The following is a 20,067-nucleotide window of genomic DNA, read 5'->3' on the forward strand; positions in this document are numbered from 1 at the left end:
CTTGATGGGTCACAAGCCTCAGGGAGACATCAATGCTATAATATTCTTGTCCTAAGCATCAGAATAGCACTGGCCAAAGTTACCTTCATGTTGGCCATGAGACCTGAGGCAGGGAGCAGGGCGGTGCCACCCTCTGACCCCCTCACAGTCTGCCTGTGGGAACCAGAGGGTGAGCTTGGTACAAACCTCTGGAGGACGTGGCACCAGCTGCAGTTGAAGGTCAGGTCTGAGGACATGCAGGCATCACAGCTCCGATGCTGTAGGCAGGCTGCGGAAAAGAAGAAGGCAGCAGTCACTCAGCACTAGTCCCTCCACAGACCTCCAAAAGGTGTGACTTCCCTGCATGCTGGGTCCTTATAGATCTCCGGAGGCTCTGATCAGCAGGGACCCTAGAAGTTTATAATGCTACCCTCACTTGAGTCCTTCCCTGGTGGCTCTGATGGTAAAGAATCTGCCTGGAACGTGGGAGATCTAGGTTCGACCCCTGGGTTGGGAAGATCTCTTGGAGAAGGAAATGGCAACCCACTCCAGCATTCTTGCCTGAAGAATCCCATGGACAGGAGCCTGGTGGGCTACAGTCGATGGGATCACAAAGAGCTGGAGACGATGAGCAACTAACGCACATTTGAGTCCAGCCTTGATTCTCCAACGCTCCCTCTTTACCCTCCCTTCCTCCCTCCCTCCCTGTCTCCACCTCCCCACATCCTTTCTTCCTTTTGTCACTAGCAGATCAAGCCCTGAGCTGGTGCTGGCCATTCAGCAGTAAGGCCTGGTACCTGCCTTCCTGGGCCTTACAGTCACATGGGAAGACAGACACTAAGCAGATCATCAAACAAAAATAACTACGTAATTATCATTGCGATATGGTTTACAAAGGAAGATTACAGGGTGTCATAAAGATGTACAAGGAATCACACCTAGTCTGGGAAGTTAGACTTCTGACCTGTTGCCTACAATTTACAGGGTTGAAAAGGATTTTTTAAAATCAAGATATATCTGACATACAACATGTAAGTTTCAGGTGTGCAGCACATTGATTTGATCCATTCATATTGCTGTACAATGACCATGGTAGCCTTCGCTAACGCCTCCATCACTCCACATCAGTATCATTCTTCCAGTGCTGGGAACAATTAAGATCTAGTCTCTCAGCAAATTTAGTGTTTATAATGCAGTTGTGCTGTCTTCTATCATTTGAAAGGATTTTAGATGTTTTGACCAGCTAGCGCTCCCCACTCCTGATGACTCCATGTGGCAGAATTGCCATCAGACACCCACTCCTGGCCTGTCCAGTTCCTCCCAGGGAAGTCTGGGCTCTGAGTTTTCAAGAGTAACCCAGGCGTATGGGATTCCATTCCCTTCCTCTCTGTCTCCTCTTGGAAGTGAGCTCTTCCCAGGGAATGTGCTGACCTCTGCTCAAACAGGCTTAAATCTTCCCTGGAAAGTCACCTGACCTCTTGGTGCCTCAGTACCGCATTTGTAATAGCGGGATAAGGATGCTGTCTGTGTGGCAGGCCAGCACAGAGGGTTTCGGACAGTGCTGGCCGCACGGGCAGCCAGTGAATGGCTCTTGTTATCGACTCTGGTCCATCATTCCTCTCGGTGCTCCTTCACTCGTTTCAACAAATATTTATTGAGCATCTATCAAGGGCCCAGTACTGTCCCTGGAGATGCAGTGTGAACAGGAAGAGCCAGAAGTACTGCCTGCATGGAGCCTGCAAGCAAATGGAGATGGTCAACAAATATACAGACAATATAGGGCTCCGTCTGGGCTTCCCTGGTGGCTCAGATGGTAAAGGAACTGCCTGCAATACAGGAGACCCAGATTTGATTCCTGGGTCGGGAGGATCCCCTGGAGAAGGGAATGGCAACACACTCCAGTATGCTTGCCTGGAGAAGTCCATGGACAGAGGAGCCTGGCGGGGTATAGTCCATGGGGTTGCAAGAGTCGGACATGACTGAGCAACTAACACATTACATTGGGGCTTGCAGTGGTGAGAAGGGCTAGGAGAAAAGTGGAGCAGAACAAGTGGGGGATGTGCTTTCCTCAGGGAGGCTGGGGAAGGCCTCTGAGGAGATGCAGAGAAGGGAAGCCAGCAGGCAACTCTCCTGGGGGAGAAGTCCAAGCAGAGGGACCCCTCTGTGCAGAGGCCCAGGAGTAGGTTCCAGGGTGCTCCCAACAGCAGGCAGCACTCTGCTGGGTGGAGAGGTGAAGGTGGTAGGAATGGGGAGGAATGGCAGCTGGGGCCTTGCTGGGCAAGGCAGGGGTGGAAAGCAGGGAAGTTAGTGGAAGTGGCTGCTGGAGGGTATGTGGACCCTTTCTGTCATCAGCCAGCCAGAAAAGCAGAGAGGGCCAGGGGAGCAGGAAGAATGGGAGCTGGATTTTAAGAGTCCTTCACTTGCTCAAATGCTGCCCACTTAAATGACCTCGGAGTGGCAAGCAGCTGCCACAAAATCCATGCCTTTTACTATAAGGACAGATAGGCACTAACCCGGAATAACTGTATGCAGTCTGAGGACTCATCTGAAAGAGCAGCTGAACAGAACACGTTGATAACAGCAAGAAGGGACCGCTAACCACAGAAAATGACCACTTATTCAATAGGCATTTCTTCACTCTGTGGGTTTTCATGGGCCTGGACTAGCAGCAGCAGCAGCAGCAGAACCACAATCCATTAATTAGGGAACCAGTTTGCATTCTGTGGACCCCCAGCAAGGCAGCATCTGGGAACCAGCCCTCAGTGAGGGGGAGAAAAGCTGCTTCGGGCACAGCGTGGTCACCTTTAGTTGCCTTGTGGGAGGGACTGGCTGCAGGGGGCACTGTATGCTTTTGTCTACCAGGGCTTTGCAGGCTCTGGAAGGGTGGAGGGAACACGGTAGACAGAGAATAAGCAGGGACTGGCCTGGCCCCAGAATGACAGTGCTCTGGCTATTTTCTTCTCTGTCGCACCCCGAGGGTCCACAGCAGTGCCCAGCATGTGGTAGGCAGTTAACAAAAGTTTATGGAATCAATATACAGTTGCTCTCACCCCCATTTTACAGAGGAGGAACCTGAGGCTTGGAGAGAGTCACAGAGCTAAGAGAGGCAAATCTGGGTTTGAAACAAGGTCTGTCTAAGCCAAGAACCTGAGCTCTAGCCTTGAGGTCCCCCTGGGAGACCCCCTTCCCCAGCTTCCACCTTCACACCAGGCCACCTTTTCAGGAGTCTCTTCTAGAAGAAGGACCGGCCACGGCGTATGATGGGTTGAAGAGCCACATCTCTGGAAGAATTTTGGCTAAGTCCCCCAACCCCCAAAAGTAAGGGAGAAAACCTGGGGCTGTGGGGTGCAGAGTTTTCTGAGAACAAGGCAAACCAGCTTCCAGGAATTTAAATCACATTTTTGGTAGCAGTTCCCTCCTGGACACGGGAACCTGGGACCTGGTCGTTTCCAGTGACCCTGGAGGCCCCTTAAATGGCTCCAGTCAAACTGAGAAAAATCCCTAGGAGCCTCATGAGACATTAATAAAAAACACACTGACCTTTACTTTCATCTGCATTTCAGATGTCCTGTGTGCTATTAAATGCTCACAAAATTCACCGGCGGGGTGGGGAGAGGCTTAAATGTACAGACGTGTCCCAGAAACCACATTCCCAGGATGTTTCACTTCTTCTGCCTGGGTGGTTAGCCCTGCCCTTGGATGTCCTTGCTCCCAAATGTAGTTTAGTCATTCCTGGGACTCGAGGTTTGCTCTCACCAGTCCTAGAGAAAGCTCTGCCCAGAGGGAGGGCGACTGGGATGGGGGTGAGCCTGGGACCCCCAGGGGTCCCAGCCCTGTCCCTAGGCATCAGGGGAGGACACCTGCTGGGACATGGCCTAGCATTTGAGAAGACCCTTCCTCCTCCTCTTCTTTCTTCACCCCCTGCTCCCAGAACCTCCAAGGAAAAGGAAGAGGAGAAAGAGAGGCAAGAACCAGAAGGCAGGGAGAAAGCCATGGCTCCAGAGGGAAGCTGGGAGGTATCATGAAACAGGAGAGGAAATTAAAACTGTCTTTAGAAATATAAGCATGGGGGTGGGGGGCGGGTGGCAACTTCTCTGGTGGTCCAGTGGTTAAGACTCCATGCTGTCAATGCAGGGGACCTGGGTTCAATCCCTGGCCAGGGAACTAGATCCCACATGCTGCAACTAAACACATGTGCCATAACTACTGAAGCTCATGAGCCACATAAAAGACCTGGTGCAGTTTACATAAATAAATATATGAACAGGAGCACTATCGTTCCCTCACTCTCCCCATCTGCCCTGACTGGATCCTTCAGGCTCCACAGCAGCGGTGGGGGGGCCTCCACCATGGCGTGCCTTCAACAGCAGGTGAGCCAGGTGCAGAAGAATGACAGGACCCAGCCCCCTGGATCCTGGAGGGCTAAATCCCGACACTGCCTTCTGCCTGTGGATGCCAGCATCACGCCTCCTCTAAAGGATAAACTTATGGTTCCGTTCAGTTCCTGCATTATCTTTTCTACGAGCTCAGTCCAAGTTATCAGAGGTATCTCTTTCCGGGGTTACAATTACATGTTAATAACAGCGCCTGTGTGCTAAGTCACTTCAGTCGTATCCGACCCCTTGCGACCCAATGGACTGTAGCCCACCAGGCTCCTCTGTCCATGAGATCCTCCAGGGAAGAATACTAGAATGAGTTGCTATGCCCTCCTCCAGGGGATCTTCCAGATGCAGCGATCAATCCTGTCTCCTGCAGCTCCTGCACTGCAGGCTGACTCTTTACCTCTGAGCCACCAGGGAAGCCCGTTAATACCAGCAGCTGTCATGTATCAAGCACAAGTCATGCCCTGGGCCTGGGATGTGCCAGTGAGTATCTGAACTTTCATTTGCATCCTCAGCTCTACCTAGTGCAGTTCTCACCCATACCATAGCCCTGGGAAGAAGGCAGTGTGAGGCCCATGTTACAAATGAGAAATGGAGTCCCAAAGAAGTCAGGTGACCGTATCTAGACAGAGGACCCTGGTGAGCCTGGGATGGAACTCAGTCTGACTTCAGTGCTCTTGCCAGGATGACGGAATGCCTCTCTTCCACCAGTGGGGACAAGCCCTACTTACTTGGCAATGGGGTGAACTCCACAGCAGATGTGCTGGTGACCTTGCTGGGGTCCAGCTCCACACGGTGGTATTCGAAGATGGTCCTTCTCCGAGATTCTGAAACAGAGACAGAGCCTGTCATCGGGAGCATTTCATAGGCTTTGGGACCTGGAGCCTGACAGGGAGGCAGGAGATTGTAGTGAGAGGAACCAGGAGTCAGTATGCAGCCCCTGAAGGCAGGAAGTAAAACCATCATCCCAGGATAATGTTGAAACTGTGGAGAGACAGCAGGATGGGAGTTGACTTTGAGCAGCGAGCTCTATGTCATAAGCAGATTGACAATGCAGAGGCCCAGCTGTTGCTGGGGCCAGAACACAGAATTCCACCCTCTGTGCCTTCACAGTTGCTGTTCCCTTAACCCATCACACTCTTCCACCCTTTCTCTTCTTGTCTAGCTCACTCTTTCAGATCTAGCTCAGGGCCACTTCCTCTGAGCAGCCTCCTTTGACCAGCTCCCTCCTGTTACTCCCTTTGCCCCAGGCCCTCCTCCCTTGCATTATGTGGTCATGATGGTCAGTTTGGAGGGTGGGGACCACTCAACTGTGATCATCTGGTCCTGAACCTGACCCACAGTGACTGCTCTGCAAATATCAGCAGATGGACAGGCTGACCTCGGAGATCCTCTCCCCTCCTCGATGGTTCAAGGGCCAGAGCCAGGTTGACATCCTGCCTCAGTCCCTGCAGAAACTTCCTAGGGGACCTCAGAGTCAAAAGACCTGAATTCTGAGTCAAGTTCTGCTCCTGACAATTTGGATACACTTAGGGCCTCAGTTTCTTGTCTGTGAAGCAGAAAAACATTAACACCTGCCCCAACACCCTTGCAAGGAAAAAGCTGGAATTGGAGATAAGAAGACTTTTCCTAAAATGGCAGTCTAAGATGCTCTGATATTTCCCCCATGCCCACCGAAGAACCATGACTTGTAGTTGGTTTCCTTCAGCTCCAAAACACAGGCTGCAAGCAGCTGAGTTTCATGAATGAGTTTTCCCATGAGGGGAAAGGGCCACTTAGTATTTGGCCTACCCAGCACCCCTTCTTCCTTCTGGAAACAGAAGGAACTGCCCCCAGCCCCTTTCTACATGTGGTCTGTACTGTATCTTCTTTCATGACTGCCTCCCTGGCCAACAGTGATTGGTCCAGGATTGGGCATCTGATGAAGTCGGACCAATCAGAGACCTTCCCTGGGACTTTTTAATTGTAACCATGCAGCCTTTTGCTCTCGAGTAATAATGCTGAGAAGATGCAAGCTTGGTGTCCATGAATGGCCACAGTTCCAGTCTCACGGGGAAAGCTAGAGGATGAAGTCACCTTGTGGAAAGAAGTATGAAGTACTGGTGGCATCCCAGTCCCCGGAGTCCCTGGACCTGCCCTGGTCCTATCTTCCCAGGCGTTGGCTCTTCCTTTGTTTCTTTGGGCTACTTCAGTATTCCCAATGCACCCCTTTTCAGCTGAACTAGTTTCAGCTGTTTTTTTTTGTCACTAGAAGCCCAGAATAGGTGAGGATATAAGTTTCCTTCCAGCAGAAGGTGATTTTGAGGAAAGTTTCCTAAGGTGGCAAAACTCAGTAGCTGCTGCTGCTGCTAAGTCACTTCAGTTGTGTCTGACTCTGTGCGACCCCATAGACGGCAGCCCACCAGGCTCCCCTGTCCCTGGGATTCTCCAGGCAAGAACACTGGAGTGAACTCAGTAGGGGCATCCATAAAAAGGAGGGTGTCCTGTGCAACCACTGGGCACCCCGACCTGAATGAAGTATCTAGGGCAGCATACGTTGCTCAAAAGAACATTTCAGTTATGTTTCTATCGTCTGTTTATCCTCAATCTATAGCTTGGCTCAAACGGTAAAGAATCTACTTGCAATGCAGGAGACCCTGGGTTCGATCCCTGGGTTGGGAAGATCCCCTGGAGAAGGGAATGGCAAACCATGTCTGGAGAATTCCACGGACAGAGGTGCCTGGTGGGCCACAGTCCATCGGGTCACAAAGAGTCAGGCACGACTGAGCAACTAACACCTCCTGCTTAAGCCAGGATTCAACCCCAGGTGATGACTCCAAAGCATGCTCTCTTTCCACTGTGCTCTCTTCTCTGCGGCAGAGCCTAAGGACACCTCTGTCCCTGAAACGTCTGCAACCACAGAATGTCCTTGAGACATTCTGTGCAACACAAAGGAAATTGCTCTGGCGCCGGTGGCCACAAAGCTTCCCTGGAACTAAAGAGGAATCTGCAGCCCCACCTCAAAGGTCTGCTCTTGAAATGTGAGTACCACCCACTCACGCGTGCACATGTGCATGCCTGCACACACACACACACGCAGTCACATGTGTGTGAGAGTCTGCACATACACACACACACGAGATTTTTTTGATATAAGAAAGGCCCTTTGCCAAGCAGGGGTGGGTCTGAAAGAGATTAAGGTGACAGATTATCTGCTCAGAAGAGGCTCCAATTTTCAATTCACCCAACAGCCCACAGGTGCGGTAGGGCCCTCTGTATGTGACACCAACTTCTCTGCAAAGGTGGCCTGGACTTTGAGCCTGGACCATATGAGACCTCAGGTGGAGGATGGGGAACTTCCAGGCAGGCTTTTGCAGCTCCATCCCACCTACCACCCCCAGGGGCCAATTCTACTAAAAAATCACCCCCTTCAACACCAAAATGGAATAGGATAAACGTAAATGTGAAACCAGGTCTTCCAAGATGCCTGAGGCCCTGGAGTCTAGACTCTGTGTAAACATTTATTCCTTAATCTGCCTCTTCTGTCAAGGCTCAACTCAAACGACAGGTCCTCCTTGAAGACATCCCCCAAGCTGGGATGCAGTTAGTGGCCCCTCCTCTGAGCTCCACAGCCCCCTGTGCCCCATCCAGTGTCACCTGCTTCACAAACATTTACTCTGCTGGCCACCCACCCCCTGAGACTGTAAGCTCCCCAAGGGCAGAGCCTGCAAGTTATACGTCTCTGTCCCCCAGCCCATTGCCCCAGGCCTGGCACACAACAGGGTCTTGAGAAAGAACTGTGAATGAATGAATGGCTTATAAATAGGAAAACCCGAGCAATTTATCATAACTTCAGCCCGCAGCACAAAGGAAGAATGCCTTTCCTCCCCAGCCCACCACAGGCCTTTCTCAAAAGGGCCGCCCCCAACGGGCCCCAGAAAGTCAGACCTTTCCTAAGCTAGAGCTTAAAACAGGAGGAGAATTGGCTTCCAGGGTGTCTCTACCTACAGCGCTGTAGGGGAGAGCTGGCTCTCAGTTAGGAAAGTGAAAGTGCAAGTCGCTCAGTCAACTCTTTGTGACCTCATGAACTACAGAGTCCATAGAATTCTCCAGGCCAGAATACTGGAGTGGGTAGCCTTTCCCTTCTCCAGGGGATCGTTCCAACCCAGGGATTGAACCCAGGTCTCCCACACTGCAGGGGGATTCTTTACCAGCTGAGACACAAGGGAAGCCCAAGTATACTGGAGTGGGTAGCCTATCCCTTCTCCAGCGGATCTTCCTGACCCAGGAATCAAACCTTGGTTAGAAGGAGGGTGAAATAGGAGGACAAAGGGGTCAGTGTTGAGGCACGAAGAGAGATGCATGAACTTGTGAAGAGTCGATTTTAGGGATAGAGAGGAGCAAGCAGCAGCTGGGGAAGGCGGGGCTCCCAGTAAACCCTACCCCAGAATCTAGGGATGGGTCTCCGACCAGCCAGCTGGGGAGTGGGGATGTGCCTCAAGCGAGGGTGCAGCCAGAGATAATGGGATATATCCTCCAAAACCCAGCACAGCCCCACCAGCAGCGAAGCGGAGATGTGTGTGGTAAGAAGGCGGAGGAGGGTGGGTGGACGGAAACATATCTCTGACTAAAAATATTTGCTCACTTCAGTGGCCAACTTGTACTTGTTTAACTGTCTGATTTGGTAAGACTTTTATTTCCCAATAAGCAGAACCCTTAGTATCCCAGTTTGTGTTACTTGCATTTGGATTATCTTGCCAACATCTGGGGCTCGCCCAAAGATGATGACGTCCGTCTTCATGACCAACAGATCCCTCCCGGAACCGAGATGGTGGCCGCCCCAGAGCCACATTCCTGGCAGTTTGAGACGTTCTGTGTTATCTCTGCTTCCACTCATCAAACATTCAGAAATACTAAGATCCAGCCCCAGAGAGCCCTGCCATGCAATCAAGAGATGTCTGTGGCTCAAAGGAGAGCTTGGCATGTCCCCGTTTTGTTTCCACACCAGACACCAGTGGGAGAGGGTGGGTTTGGTCAGAAGAAATCAGACTGACAGATCCAGCCACAAACTTCCCTCCGAGATGGCGGCTACCGTACAAAACAACTGAGGATGGTGGATCAGGAGGAACTTTTCATTTACTCATTCACATCTTCCTCTGCTCAGTAAGCTATTCATTTAATAATCATGACTCGAGCCCCAGCAGGGGACCCCAGAGATAAATACAGTGAGAATCCTATACCCCTAGAAGCTTGCAGCCCAGCAGGGGAGGCCCCTCAGCACAGATGCAAAGTAGAAAAGGGAATGAGGGAGGAGAGGAGACAAGAAAAGGCAATGCTCAGGGAGCAGAATAGAAGGAAAACCAGAAAATAAAAGTAAAAATCAGGGCCATGGGGGTGGGATTGGGGGAGGGCACCAGGATGGATAAAAAGCTACAATAAAGAGGACCAAGGAGGATCCTTTATCAGGAGCAGGGAGACGACAGAATGGGCCAGACACGGTGACGATACCCTTCCCGTGCCCTTACATGGCTGGTCCTTCTCACTCCTCTGCTGCCAGTTCCGGGGCTGCCTCTTCCCCACCCAGCACCAAGGTACAGCACGGGCCTCTGCCACATTTCTCAAGTTTGCCTTTGAAATGAAAGGAAGGTTCTGGAACAGGAGAAGGTTCCAGTGCTTGGGCCATCTGAGGCTATTCTGGGGCCAGCCAAGCGGCAGGTTGCCACTTGGAGCTTTTAATAAGGAAATCCTCATTAATCAATTCCAATAATTCAGAATCTGTCAGTTTTGATATTGGAGACCCTAAAGTTGCTTTTATACTGTCTGTGAAAGATAGGGTTTCTTAAATGAATAGAGGAAATTATATTGACTTCTGGGTCCCCCTCTAATCAAATAAAGAGTGTATCAACTACTCTGTATGTTTTGCCTGCTTCTGCAAACAGACGCTACTAATCTGAATCTTTTCTTTGCAACAAAGCACACTCTGCACTCTCTGCTCCAAAGCCTGCAGAGTGGTTTCTGGAAGGAGATGATGGTAAGAGAAACTCTGCCTGTTTTCCTCCCTCAAGCCCAGGAATGAGACTGCAGAATTCACCTTCAGACAGGGGTGGGAGGAAAGTGTTGGGACCCTGGGGGAAGGAGAGAGTGCCCCAGACATGGTTCAGTGGCTGGGAGATTCTTGAATAGTGGGGAGTAAATGCCACTCCTCACAGCACCCCAGGCAGGGAGGAGGCAAGCCTGGGTGCCAGGGCAGGGCCATCACCTATTCTATAGGACATGTGGGTTGGGACAACAGGAATATCCACACTGACTATCACAGTGACATTGTCTGTGGACCAAAGGCCTCTCCCTGAACTTCTATCATGGTTTTTTGAAATATATTGTTATTGGGTTGGCCAAAAAGTTCATTTTCCATAATATCTTATGGAAAAACCCAAACGAACTTCTTGGCTAACCCAATATTTGCATCTCAACCAAATTCAAATGAATTTGACTATCAGACCCAGAGGAATCTGATCTCTCAGCCACAAAAAAGCCATCACTCTGAAAAGCAGGAGTTGTAGCCTATTTTAAAATCCAATGAAGGCCATGGGTAGTGCCCTAGAAAAATGCATACACGTGACATACTTCACCCACAACTCAGTGTTCCTTTCAAGTCCACGCCTTATCCCCAAGCTGAAAAATCTCCGACAGAAAGAGATGAAGTTATCAGAGCACTCACCCCTAAACTCAGATGTCAGGTTCTGTTCTCACTTAGGGTCACCAGAGGGCGGAGCACACGGTCTCTACCTTACCCAGTCTCTTCAGCACCCATTCTGGGGCTCACTTTTTGAGCACCTGCCCTGCTGCAGGCACTGGGCTAAGTGCTGGAGCCCCAAGGAGCTCACAGCTAGCTGGGGAGAAGATGAATGAGGCAGGGTGGTATCATGAGTTCTATATTAAAGCTCTTAACCCCAGTACTCCTGCCTGGAAAATCCCATAGATGGAGGAGCCTGGTAGGCTGCAGTCCATGGGGTCGCAAAGAGTCGGACACGACTGAGCAACTTCACTTTCACTTTTCACTTTCATGCATTGGAGAAGGAAATGGCGGCCCACTCCAGTGTTCTTGCCTGGAGAATCCCAGGGACGGGGGAGCCTGGTGGGCTGCCATCTATGGGGTCGCACAGAGTCAGACATGACTGAAGCGATTTAGCAGCAGCAGCAGCAACAAAGTACCCAGAGGATGGAGGAGGAACATGAATTCTGCTGCATGGAGGAAGGTGGACCAATGGATAAGTAGAATTTTGCTAAGTGGTAAAAGGACTAGGGTAGGGGTGGCATTTTACATGAGGAACTGCATCAGAAAGATGCAGATTCCCCCTTGGCATGTTTGGGGAACACAGGACATGCAGACCAGTGCTGACTGGACAGAGTGGTGGGTGACAGGAGGGTTCAGAGACCAGCCTGTCAAGGTAGGCCTGTGCCCATAATACATGTGAGAAATATAATTAACACTGTTGTATGTTATCTATGAAAGTTATGAAGAAAATAAATCCTAAGTTTTCATCACTAGGAAAAAAAATCTATTTTTTTTCTTTAATTTTGCATCTTCATGAGATGGGAGATGTTGACTAAACTTATTGTAATCATTTCATGATGTATGTAAGTCAGATCCTTATGCTGCTGCTGCTGCTAAGTCGCTTCAGTCGTGTCCGAATCTGTGCAACCCCATAGATGGAAGTCCACGAGGCTCCCCCCGTCCCTGGGATTCTCCAGGCAAGAACACTGGAGTGGGTTGCCATTTCCTTCTCCAATGCATGAAAGTGAAAAGTGAAAGTGAAGTCGCTCAGTCGTGTCCGATTCTTAGCGACCCCATGGACTGCAGCCTACCAGGCTCCTCCACCCATGGGATTTTCCAGGCAAGAGTACTAGAGTAGGGTGCCATTGCCTTCTCCAAATCCTTATGCTATAACACCTGAAAGTTACACAGTGCTATATGGCTTCCCTGGTGGCTCAGACAGTAAAGACTCCACCCGCAATGCGGGAGACCTGGGTTCAATCCCTCGGTTGGGAAGATCCCCTAGAGGAGGGGATGGCAACCCACTCCAATATTCTTGCCTGGAAAATCCCCATGGACAGAGGAGCCTGGAGGGCTCCAGTCCATGGGGTCGCAAAGAGTCGGACACGACTCAATAACACTGAAAGAAAAATAAAACAGTAGGCTATGCCCCAAGTGCCACACTAAGAACTCTGAATTAATGCTTTGGGCCATAAGGAGTCAGAGAGTGACAAGATCAGCTCTGTCTGGCAGTGACAACAAGGAGTAGGGGGACAAGGGACAGGGGGCAGGGAGCCTGGAGGCCAGGAGCTGCTGGGCAGTGTCCAGGGTCAGACGTGGGTTTCCCTTGGCTGGTAGACTTAGTGTCTCATGAACCACAGCTGGAGTCACCTGATCTAGCCGCTCCCACAACAGCCCTTGTATCTCCTCCAGGTCTTACAGAACAGGCGCAGCGCCCTCCTGTTATTTCAGGTGGGTTCTGCTTCCTCCCTCACCCCTCATTACCACACCTCCCCACATCTCCCTGGTTTGCTCTAAAACAGCCTTTCATTCTAGAACCACAGAGGAGCCTCAGAGGCAGACACTCTCGGGGGATCTGACTTCCTCTAACTCACCCTTATTCTACAGCTGGATCCAACACACATTTCCTGAGACTCCGCCACTGGGCACAGGGCCTGCGAGGGAGGCGCAGACCCCACCCCCAAGGTGCGTAACACAGGGCAGTGGTGAGGGGCAGGGAAGCATGGATACCAAGAACAGTCCTTCCTGTAAAGCAGCCTGGGTGTGCGCACACAGTGCTGTGGGGGTTTGGGGAACTGAGGAGGGAAGGGTTCTCCGCTCTGGATGGAGTGGGAGTTGGTCGGATTTAGAAAGCCTCAATGGTGGACACTAGGGTTTAAAATACAGAAGATTTGGGTTTCATTTCTAACACTCAGGGCTGTGTAAAAGCAAGTCACGCCACCTCTCTGAGCCTCCTTGTCTTCATTTAGAAAGAGACAAATGCACAAGTTTCATTCACAGTGCTGCAGGATAATCCAATAAGATAAGCTCAGCATCTAGGGACGGGGCTGTAATCAGTGTGCCCCTAAACGACCCCAGTGATTCCCCACCTCCTGGGATTCACACCCTGTTTAATCCCATCTTGAGCGTGGGCTGGACCTAGGAACTTCCTTCCAACCAGCAGAAAGTGGCAAAAGTGATGAGGTTACGAGAAGCCTCTGGCTTCCCTCTTGCTCACCCTCTACTGCTGTCTTCCTTGCCTGCTCTGATGGAAGCCAGCTGCCACATTATGAACTGTCCTATGGGGAGGTTCACGCAGCCAGAGCTCAAGGGGGAACTGAATCTTGTCACAACCACATGAAAGCTAAGATGTCCCTCCAACAGTCACGGAGGCAACCCTGGCAACCACCTTGAGAGCAGCCTATGAAAGAGTCCAAACCAGAGGACCAGTTAAGTCATGCTTTGTTCCCTGATCCACAGAAACCCTGAGATAATGTTTTAAGCCTCTAAGTTTTGGCACATTATGCAGCAGTAGCTAACTAATACAATCAGGGTGATACTGAAACTCTTCAGTAACTAGCTCAGTATGGGTTTTAACCAACCTGTTAGAGTAGCTGACTGGCGCAGCAGAGCAGGGACTGAGCCACTCACTAGAGTGCTGGGAGTTTGGGGGTGGGAGAAGGGACAATGGAGGGAGAAGTGAAGTGATGGGAATTAATCTTATGGAAATACTCACACAAGAGCATAAAAGTACATATTTGCAAGAATATTCACTGCAGTACTATTTGTTGTAATGAGAGATTAAAGCAACTGAAAAGTCTGGGCCCAGGGGACCGGTTCAATTAAGGTACATCCATGCAAGGGGTATACAGTTATTAAAAAGAGTGATCCAGAAAGATGGGCAGGATACACTTTATTCAGGAGCAGAACAGACGACATCTTACGCCATTGTTTATGTTAAATATACTTATGTATACTTACCTGAAGGCTTGTAGCTCTAGAAATACCCTGGTGGCCCTGGTTGCTTCCAGGAAGGGGAACTGGGGGACGGCGATCAGGGACAGGAGAGACATCTAACTTTCTTGTCTTCTGAAGCCCCCTGTGATGCTCCTTCTATCATCTGGGTTTGGGAGGCAATTATGGTTGTGTTCTGGGAGGACTAATAAACCTTAATTTGGTGTCTTTGGAGATTTTTCTAAGTGGAGGGTGTGCTGAGTGGAAGGGCCCTGGCTCCCCACCCCCTTCCACCACCAGAGCAGTGCCTCCCACTGGAGATTTTATTGAAAAATGGTTCCTCAGCTCAAATGAAGAGAAGTTGGAACTCACTCTGCCCCTTTTCTTCCCTCAGTTCCCACTTAACTCTCCCCACACCCCCAACCACTTCCTGCCACTGCCCTCTCCCCTACCCAGTCTGGCTCAATCTGAGCTGAGTCCAGCCCTGTCCAGGGATCTCTGTCAGTCCCTGGGGTCTCACCTGGTACATCTGGGGATGGATTGAGAATCATGAAGGCATCTGACAGGCCTGCTTTGACAGGGTGCTGGGACGAGCTGATTTCCAGGACGGGTATAGGGATCTGCATGGGGGGAAGAAGAGGCTCCGTCTACCCCCCAAACACTCTCGGACCAGCTCTCCTTGGAGCTCAGACCCATCTGCCCTGTGGGCATTGGCTCCTGGAGGGCTCAGACATCTCACACTCAAAGGGCCCATCCAAATTCCAAGTCTTCCCCACATCATCTCCAAACACATTTCCTTTTTCTTTTCTTTCTCTTTGTGAATGGCACCTCCATGGAGGAGTCACCCTCAGCCTCTCCCAGCTTCCTTTCATTTCCCTCCTCCTCTGTCAAACACATCTCCAATCCTGTTAACTAGCCTTAACCGGCTCTCAAATCTATCCAGTTCTCTCCATCACCCCCACCCTATCCCAAGCTGGCCTGTTCTCCTGCATCATCTCCCAGCATTCCCTCTGAGTCCCAGCCCTCGCTTTCCATTTTGAAGCCAGAGTGGTGTTTTTCAAGATTTTTTTTTTAATGTGGACCATTTTTAAGGTCTTTATTGAATCTGTTACAATATTGTTTCTGCTTTGCTTTTTCAGCTGGGAGGCATGTAGGATCTTAGCTCCCCAACCAGAGATGGAACCCACACCACCTGCACTTAACCACTGGACTGCCAGGGAAATCCCTAGGCCGCCTTCTTTTAGGGCTTTATACCAGCCAGGCTCAGTCCTGCCACAGAGCCTTTGCATATGCTTTGCTCCCTCCCAGAACACACTTCACCTTCCTCTTTGCTTCCTTAACTCCTACACGTTCTGAAGATTTCAACTCTTTTCCTCGGGAAAGCCTCCCAGGCTCCTGTTCAGGTAAAGAGCCCTGTGAAAGGCTTTCCTGGCATCACTATTTAAGAGCACTTGCCCCCACAGTTACTATCTATCCCCTCAACCAGATTCTCAGCTCCATAAAGATAAGCCGGCAGCCATCCTGTGAACTTCTGTATCTCTAGCACCACACCCTAAGTCTGGCGCCCTACACGGTCTCGACATATTTGTTGAATGAAAGAACGGCCCACTCACCTCTTTGTAGCTGAAGACAATGCGGCCGTCTTGGTGCAGAGCCGCCTGGAAGGTGAAGCTGCCCCTGTCCTCCCGACCCTGGAGGTAGACGTGGTCCCACTGAACAACAAAGACCGTCCCTGGTGAGGAGAGCAGAGATTTGGCTGGTCAGGGAGGTCGTGGGGGCAGCCGGGCCCTGCAGAAATGGTGGCCCATGTGGATGGGACACCAGCTGGTGTCCTTAGCGATGATGGGGGCAGTTTGCAAATTTGACAGGAGGCAGGAGCTGGGCAGCCCACAAACAGTCTGGCTCCCAAGCTGGAGAGGAGCCAGGAGACCCTGCTTCACCTCCCCGCCCCCAACCAGGTACTGTGATTGTACCTGTATCATCTCCAACCCCAAGCACTGCCCTGTCCTTCTTGCCTATCCTGACCCCCTGAGATGAAAAGGAGGAGAAAGAGTAGAAACTTCTGTTCTCCTGGGGCGGAAGGTAGGTGCTCAAGGGACAACCTGGTGAGAGTAAGAAACAATCAAGGTCTCTAATATTTATTTCACCTCTACCGAGAGCCAATTGTTTTCATTTAATTTTCTCATCCGGTAGCAGGCATTTTGTCCCCAGGTGAGGAAAATGAACACAAAGGTAGGGTAGCTGCCATACTGTGTGACTGTGGGCAAGTCCCTTGCCCTCTCTGGGCCTTGGGCGCCTCTAAAGGGGCTAGACCAAGGAATCTCTGGATCTGGATGAATTCAACTCTGAGCTCTGATCTCACCATTGTCAAAATAAGCAACTGTGGAATTTTCAGAGTAGCCAGGGTTGAAGTTGGCCATCAGAGGGGCCACGTACTGAGTAGCTGTGAGCATCCGATGGACCACATCACCCATGAAGATGAAGCCTGGGGTGGGAAGAAGTGTAGATGAGTCATCAGAGATGGACTTGCTTCCTTGTGCAGGAAAGAGTAGTGTAGATGGAGCTGGAAGTGAGTCTTGGACCTCTGACCCCCAGCATCACATGGTAGGCATGGGTCTGGTGTATATAGAGCAAAAGGGGCCCAGACTAGAGAAGGTTCTCTCTGCCCCTCTACCCGCCTCTGTCCCTTGGAAAGTGCACAGGAATCCAAGATGGGCTCCCTCATATCTACAGGGGGCCTGGTCCCAGGAAACGGGCTCTCAGTGCCTCCCTCTCGTTCACAGACTCAGAAGCACAAGGGCCAAGGGACTGCCCACACTGGCCTGTGCTGACCCAGAGGGAGACACACAAGCACGTGCACTCACATCCAAACACACAAACACAATTAAGTCAGCAGACGTGAGGGAGGTGGTCCGAAACACTCCTGACCTCTCACCTGAGAGTGGGGTCCCAAGAGAGAGTCACATGTGGGACCCACCCCAGTCCATCTACAAAACCCTGCCTCCCGCGAACCTTCCCAGTGAGGTCCCAGGTTCTGGCTGAAATCTCCACACCCTCTCCCAGCCCCACAGACAAGGCCTTACCTCCGGTTGCTATGGTGATCTGCCGCAGAGGATGCCCGTAGAAAGGGAAATCAAAGGACAAGACCACTCTCTGCAGGGGACGGGAGAGAGTCAGCAAGGCCAACCCGCAGGCCAGGTGGCCGGGCAGTCACACTGCCCCATGCTTATCTGGATGGGGGGGTGTAGGCATGTCCAGGGCAGGCCCCCAGGACCACAGGTGGGCACCCAAACTCTGGTCAAGCCCCCCCCAGGACCCCCTGGGAAGGCACTCCCCAGACCCCAGACCTCAGGCCATAGCCATGCCCACTGACCAGGCAGAGTGGGCTGGCCCCCAGCCTCCCAGCCCAGGGCAGTGCTGCCAGGGACTGGGGCACTCACCGAAGCCTGCCGGTGGGTGTTGGAGAGGATTCTGTGGACTTTCACTTGGCTCTGGTTGGCCTTGGCCACGTCCACCCACAGCTCCTGGCTGCGGGGCTCGCTGGGGCCATAGAGACGGGACACATAGTAGCTGTGGTTGTCCTCCTGTCATTATCCAAGACAGAGTCCACGGGAGGATGAGGAGACAGGACGCTAGCAACCACCCTCTGCACCTCCTCCATCCAGATGTCGGGATAGAGAATTCACGGTCCTCCCAGACCATAGCCCAGAAGAGCTGGTTTAGGCCTGGGAGCCCCTTGGATGCTGTTGGCCCGGGAGAGCTCAGTACCTGTCCCCTAGCTACCCCCCCAACAGCTCTGCTCCAGCTAAATCCATGCCTGCTATACCTGTGCTCCACTCTGCCATCCCCAGGACAGGCCAGGGGGCTTTTCCTAGAGCCCTGAGTTCTGCTCCTCCCTACCTTGCCCCCACCCCAGAGCACACCCAAGGCAGAGCTCAACTTGGGACGTGAGGGAGCAACAGATAAGGCAGCCCCAAACAGAGCCCTGTCTTCAGGGAGCTCCCAGACTGAGGGGGAGACACAGCCCCCTGCCCTGGGGAGCACCCCATTTAACGGAGAAGAAAAATCTGAATCGTGGAAGCTACCCATCTAAAGACGGCGGCAGATCCTTGATCTTGGGCATTGCTAGTCTGATGGAGGAGGTGGGACCCATGCAGATGGAATACCCAAACAGAGACCCTCTAGCAGAGAGATAAGAGAGGGCCCATAGGAGTCACTAAAGAGTAGAGAACAGGGAAAGAAGCAGCAATGATGCCTTCAAGACATATTTTTAAGCTTTACTATGTGCCTGATTGGGACAAAATAAAGAATAAGCCAGAATCCAGAGGGCTGGGAGTTAATTCTGTAAAGCCTCTCCTGCAAGGGAGCATTTAGGGGCAGGATTTAAAGGAGGCTGGGAAACAATCTGCAGAAAGAGCGGGAGAGCCTGGGGAGGAGGCCATGTCAAAGCCTTTCAGCCCATCTGGGAGCGTAGCCGAGGAGGAGTGAAGGCACAGCGGGCAGGTCCATTTGGCTGCTGCCAGAGCCATGGGGCTGCTGACCCGTGCAGAGCCCTGAGCATTGCGGGTCATTAATCAGGCTGTCGGGCGGCAGTGGCTGCAGACACAGCAGAGCTAACCATGTTCTCCCTGCCAAGCTGCCAGCTGCCCAGCCAGCCCTTGCCCGGGTCCCAGCATGAGCAGGGCCGAGGGTCGCCTGCTCTCTCCACCCGTCCGGAGGCAGACTCTGTTCTTCTGACAAATGACACACTCTGGGGGCCTGGGGTTGGGGCAGGGCTGGGGGAAGATGAGCAGGAGCAACATGGGGCCAGGCAGGGTGGGGGTGGAGGGTAGATTTCCTTTGGCCACTGCCTGGTTCCTCCCCTCCAGCCTCTAGACTGCCGGCCCCTCCACCCATTCCTAGCACGGACATCAAGCAAATCTAAACAAATCGGAAACACATGAGGCCACACTCCTCTGCTCATAAGCCATCTGGGGCTCACACTGCCCTGGAGACGAAAACCCAAACCTCAGCCTTGCATATGAGGTTCCACCATGAGCCCACCCCACCCTCTCTCTAGCTTCACTCTCCTTCATCTATGTGTCCTTGGGCACCTACTCACCAGACCAACTCCCCAATAGTCTCAGGCCACCATCGGTCACTCAGGCCTTTGCATATGCTGATCTTCCTGCCTGGAATGACTCTGCTTTCTCCCCTGGCAGATTCCTCCTCTTCAATACTCAGCTTAAAGATCACCTTCTTATTGATCTTCTCCCCCAACTTGCCCAGTGAGGACCTCCACCATCCACAGGAGTCCTCCAGGGGTGACTCACAGATACTGTTTGTGAGAGTCACCTGGGCCCATGCTTGTTGGGTTTCTGGTTTTACTCACGAAACCTTCTGAGGGGGGCCAACCTGATGCCGCCAACCACGGATGCCATGGATATTGCCTCCCACTGCTGCCACAGTCATCTACCCTGAGATCCCAGCAGATGCCCAGAGGAGGAAGCACTGCATCTCAGCTTGCCCACAGACATGGGAATATCTGTGCTCACAGCCTCCCTCAAGAAAACAGCCCTTTCAGCTTCTGCTTCTTTCCTCATCCCACCCCCTGCCAAAGACTAGAAGTCACATTTTCTCCCCTGGGTTTCCAAGTCTCCTATCCCCAGTCATTTCTGCTGGGGTCCCCACCTTGACCACCAAAAAAAAAAAAGCAAAAGACGACTCCCCAAATCACTTGACACCACTATGGAAAATAGT

The 20,067-nt window shown here is 51.8% G+C and overlaps 1 protein-coding gene across 2 annotated transcripts in view; it reads right to left on the reverse strand.

Annotated features, from left to right (window-relative positions):
• Positions 1 to 20,067, reverse strand: part of PLXDC1 (plexin domain containing 1) — a 63,480-nt gene that overhangs the window by 16,889 nt on the left and 26,524 nt on the right. Inside the window, exons 3-9 of one of the 2 annotated variants that reach the window (XM_055407734.2) lie at positions 17,769 to 17,912; positions 17,412 to 17,481; positions 16,691 to 16,813; positions 15,942 to 16,060; positions 14,849 to 14,948; positions 5,093 to 5,188; positions 187 to 268 (exon numbers count right to left, since the gene is read on the reverse strand). In XM_055407734.2, the coding sequence (XP_055263709.2) occupies positions 187 to 268; positions 5,093 to 5,188; positions 14,849 to 14,948; positions 15,942 to 16,060; positions 16,691 to 16,813; positions 17,412 to 17,481; positions 17,769 to 17,912 (734 nt within the window). The remainder of the gene's footprint in view (positions 1 to 186; positions 269 to 5,092; positions 5,189 to 14,848; positions 14,949 to 15,941; positions 16,061 to 16,690; positions 16,814 to 17,411; positions 17,482 to 17,768; positions 17,913 to 20,067) is intronic. The other variant, XM_055407735.2, reaches the window with a different exon arrangement.

This window comes from Moschus berezovskii, chromosome 20 (genome assembly GCF_049115385.1).
Source record: "Moschus berezovskii isolate FMDL1 chromosome 20, NW_MosBer_1.0, whole genome shotgun sequence".
NCBI lineage: Eukaryota > Metazoa > Chordata > Mammalia > Artiodactyla > Moschidae > Moschus > Moschus berezovskii.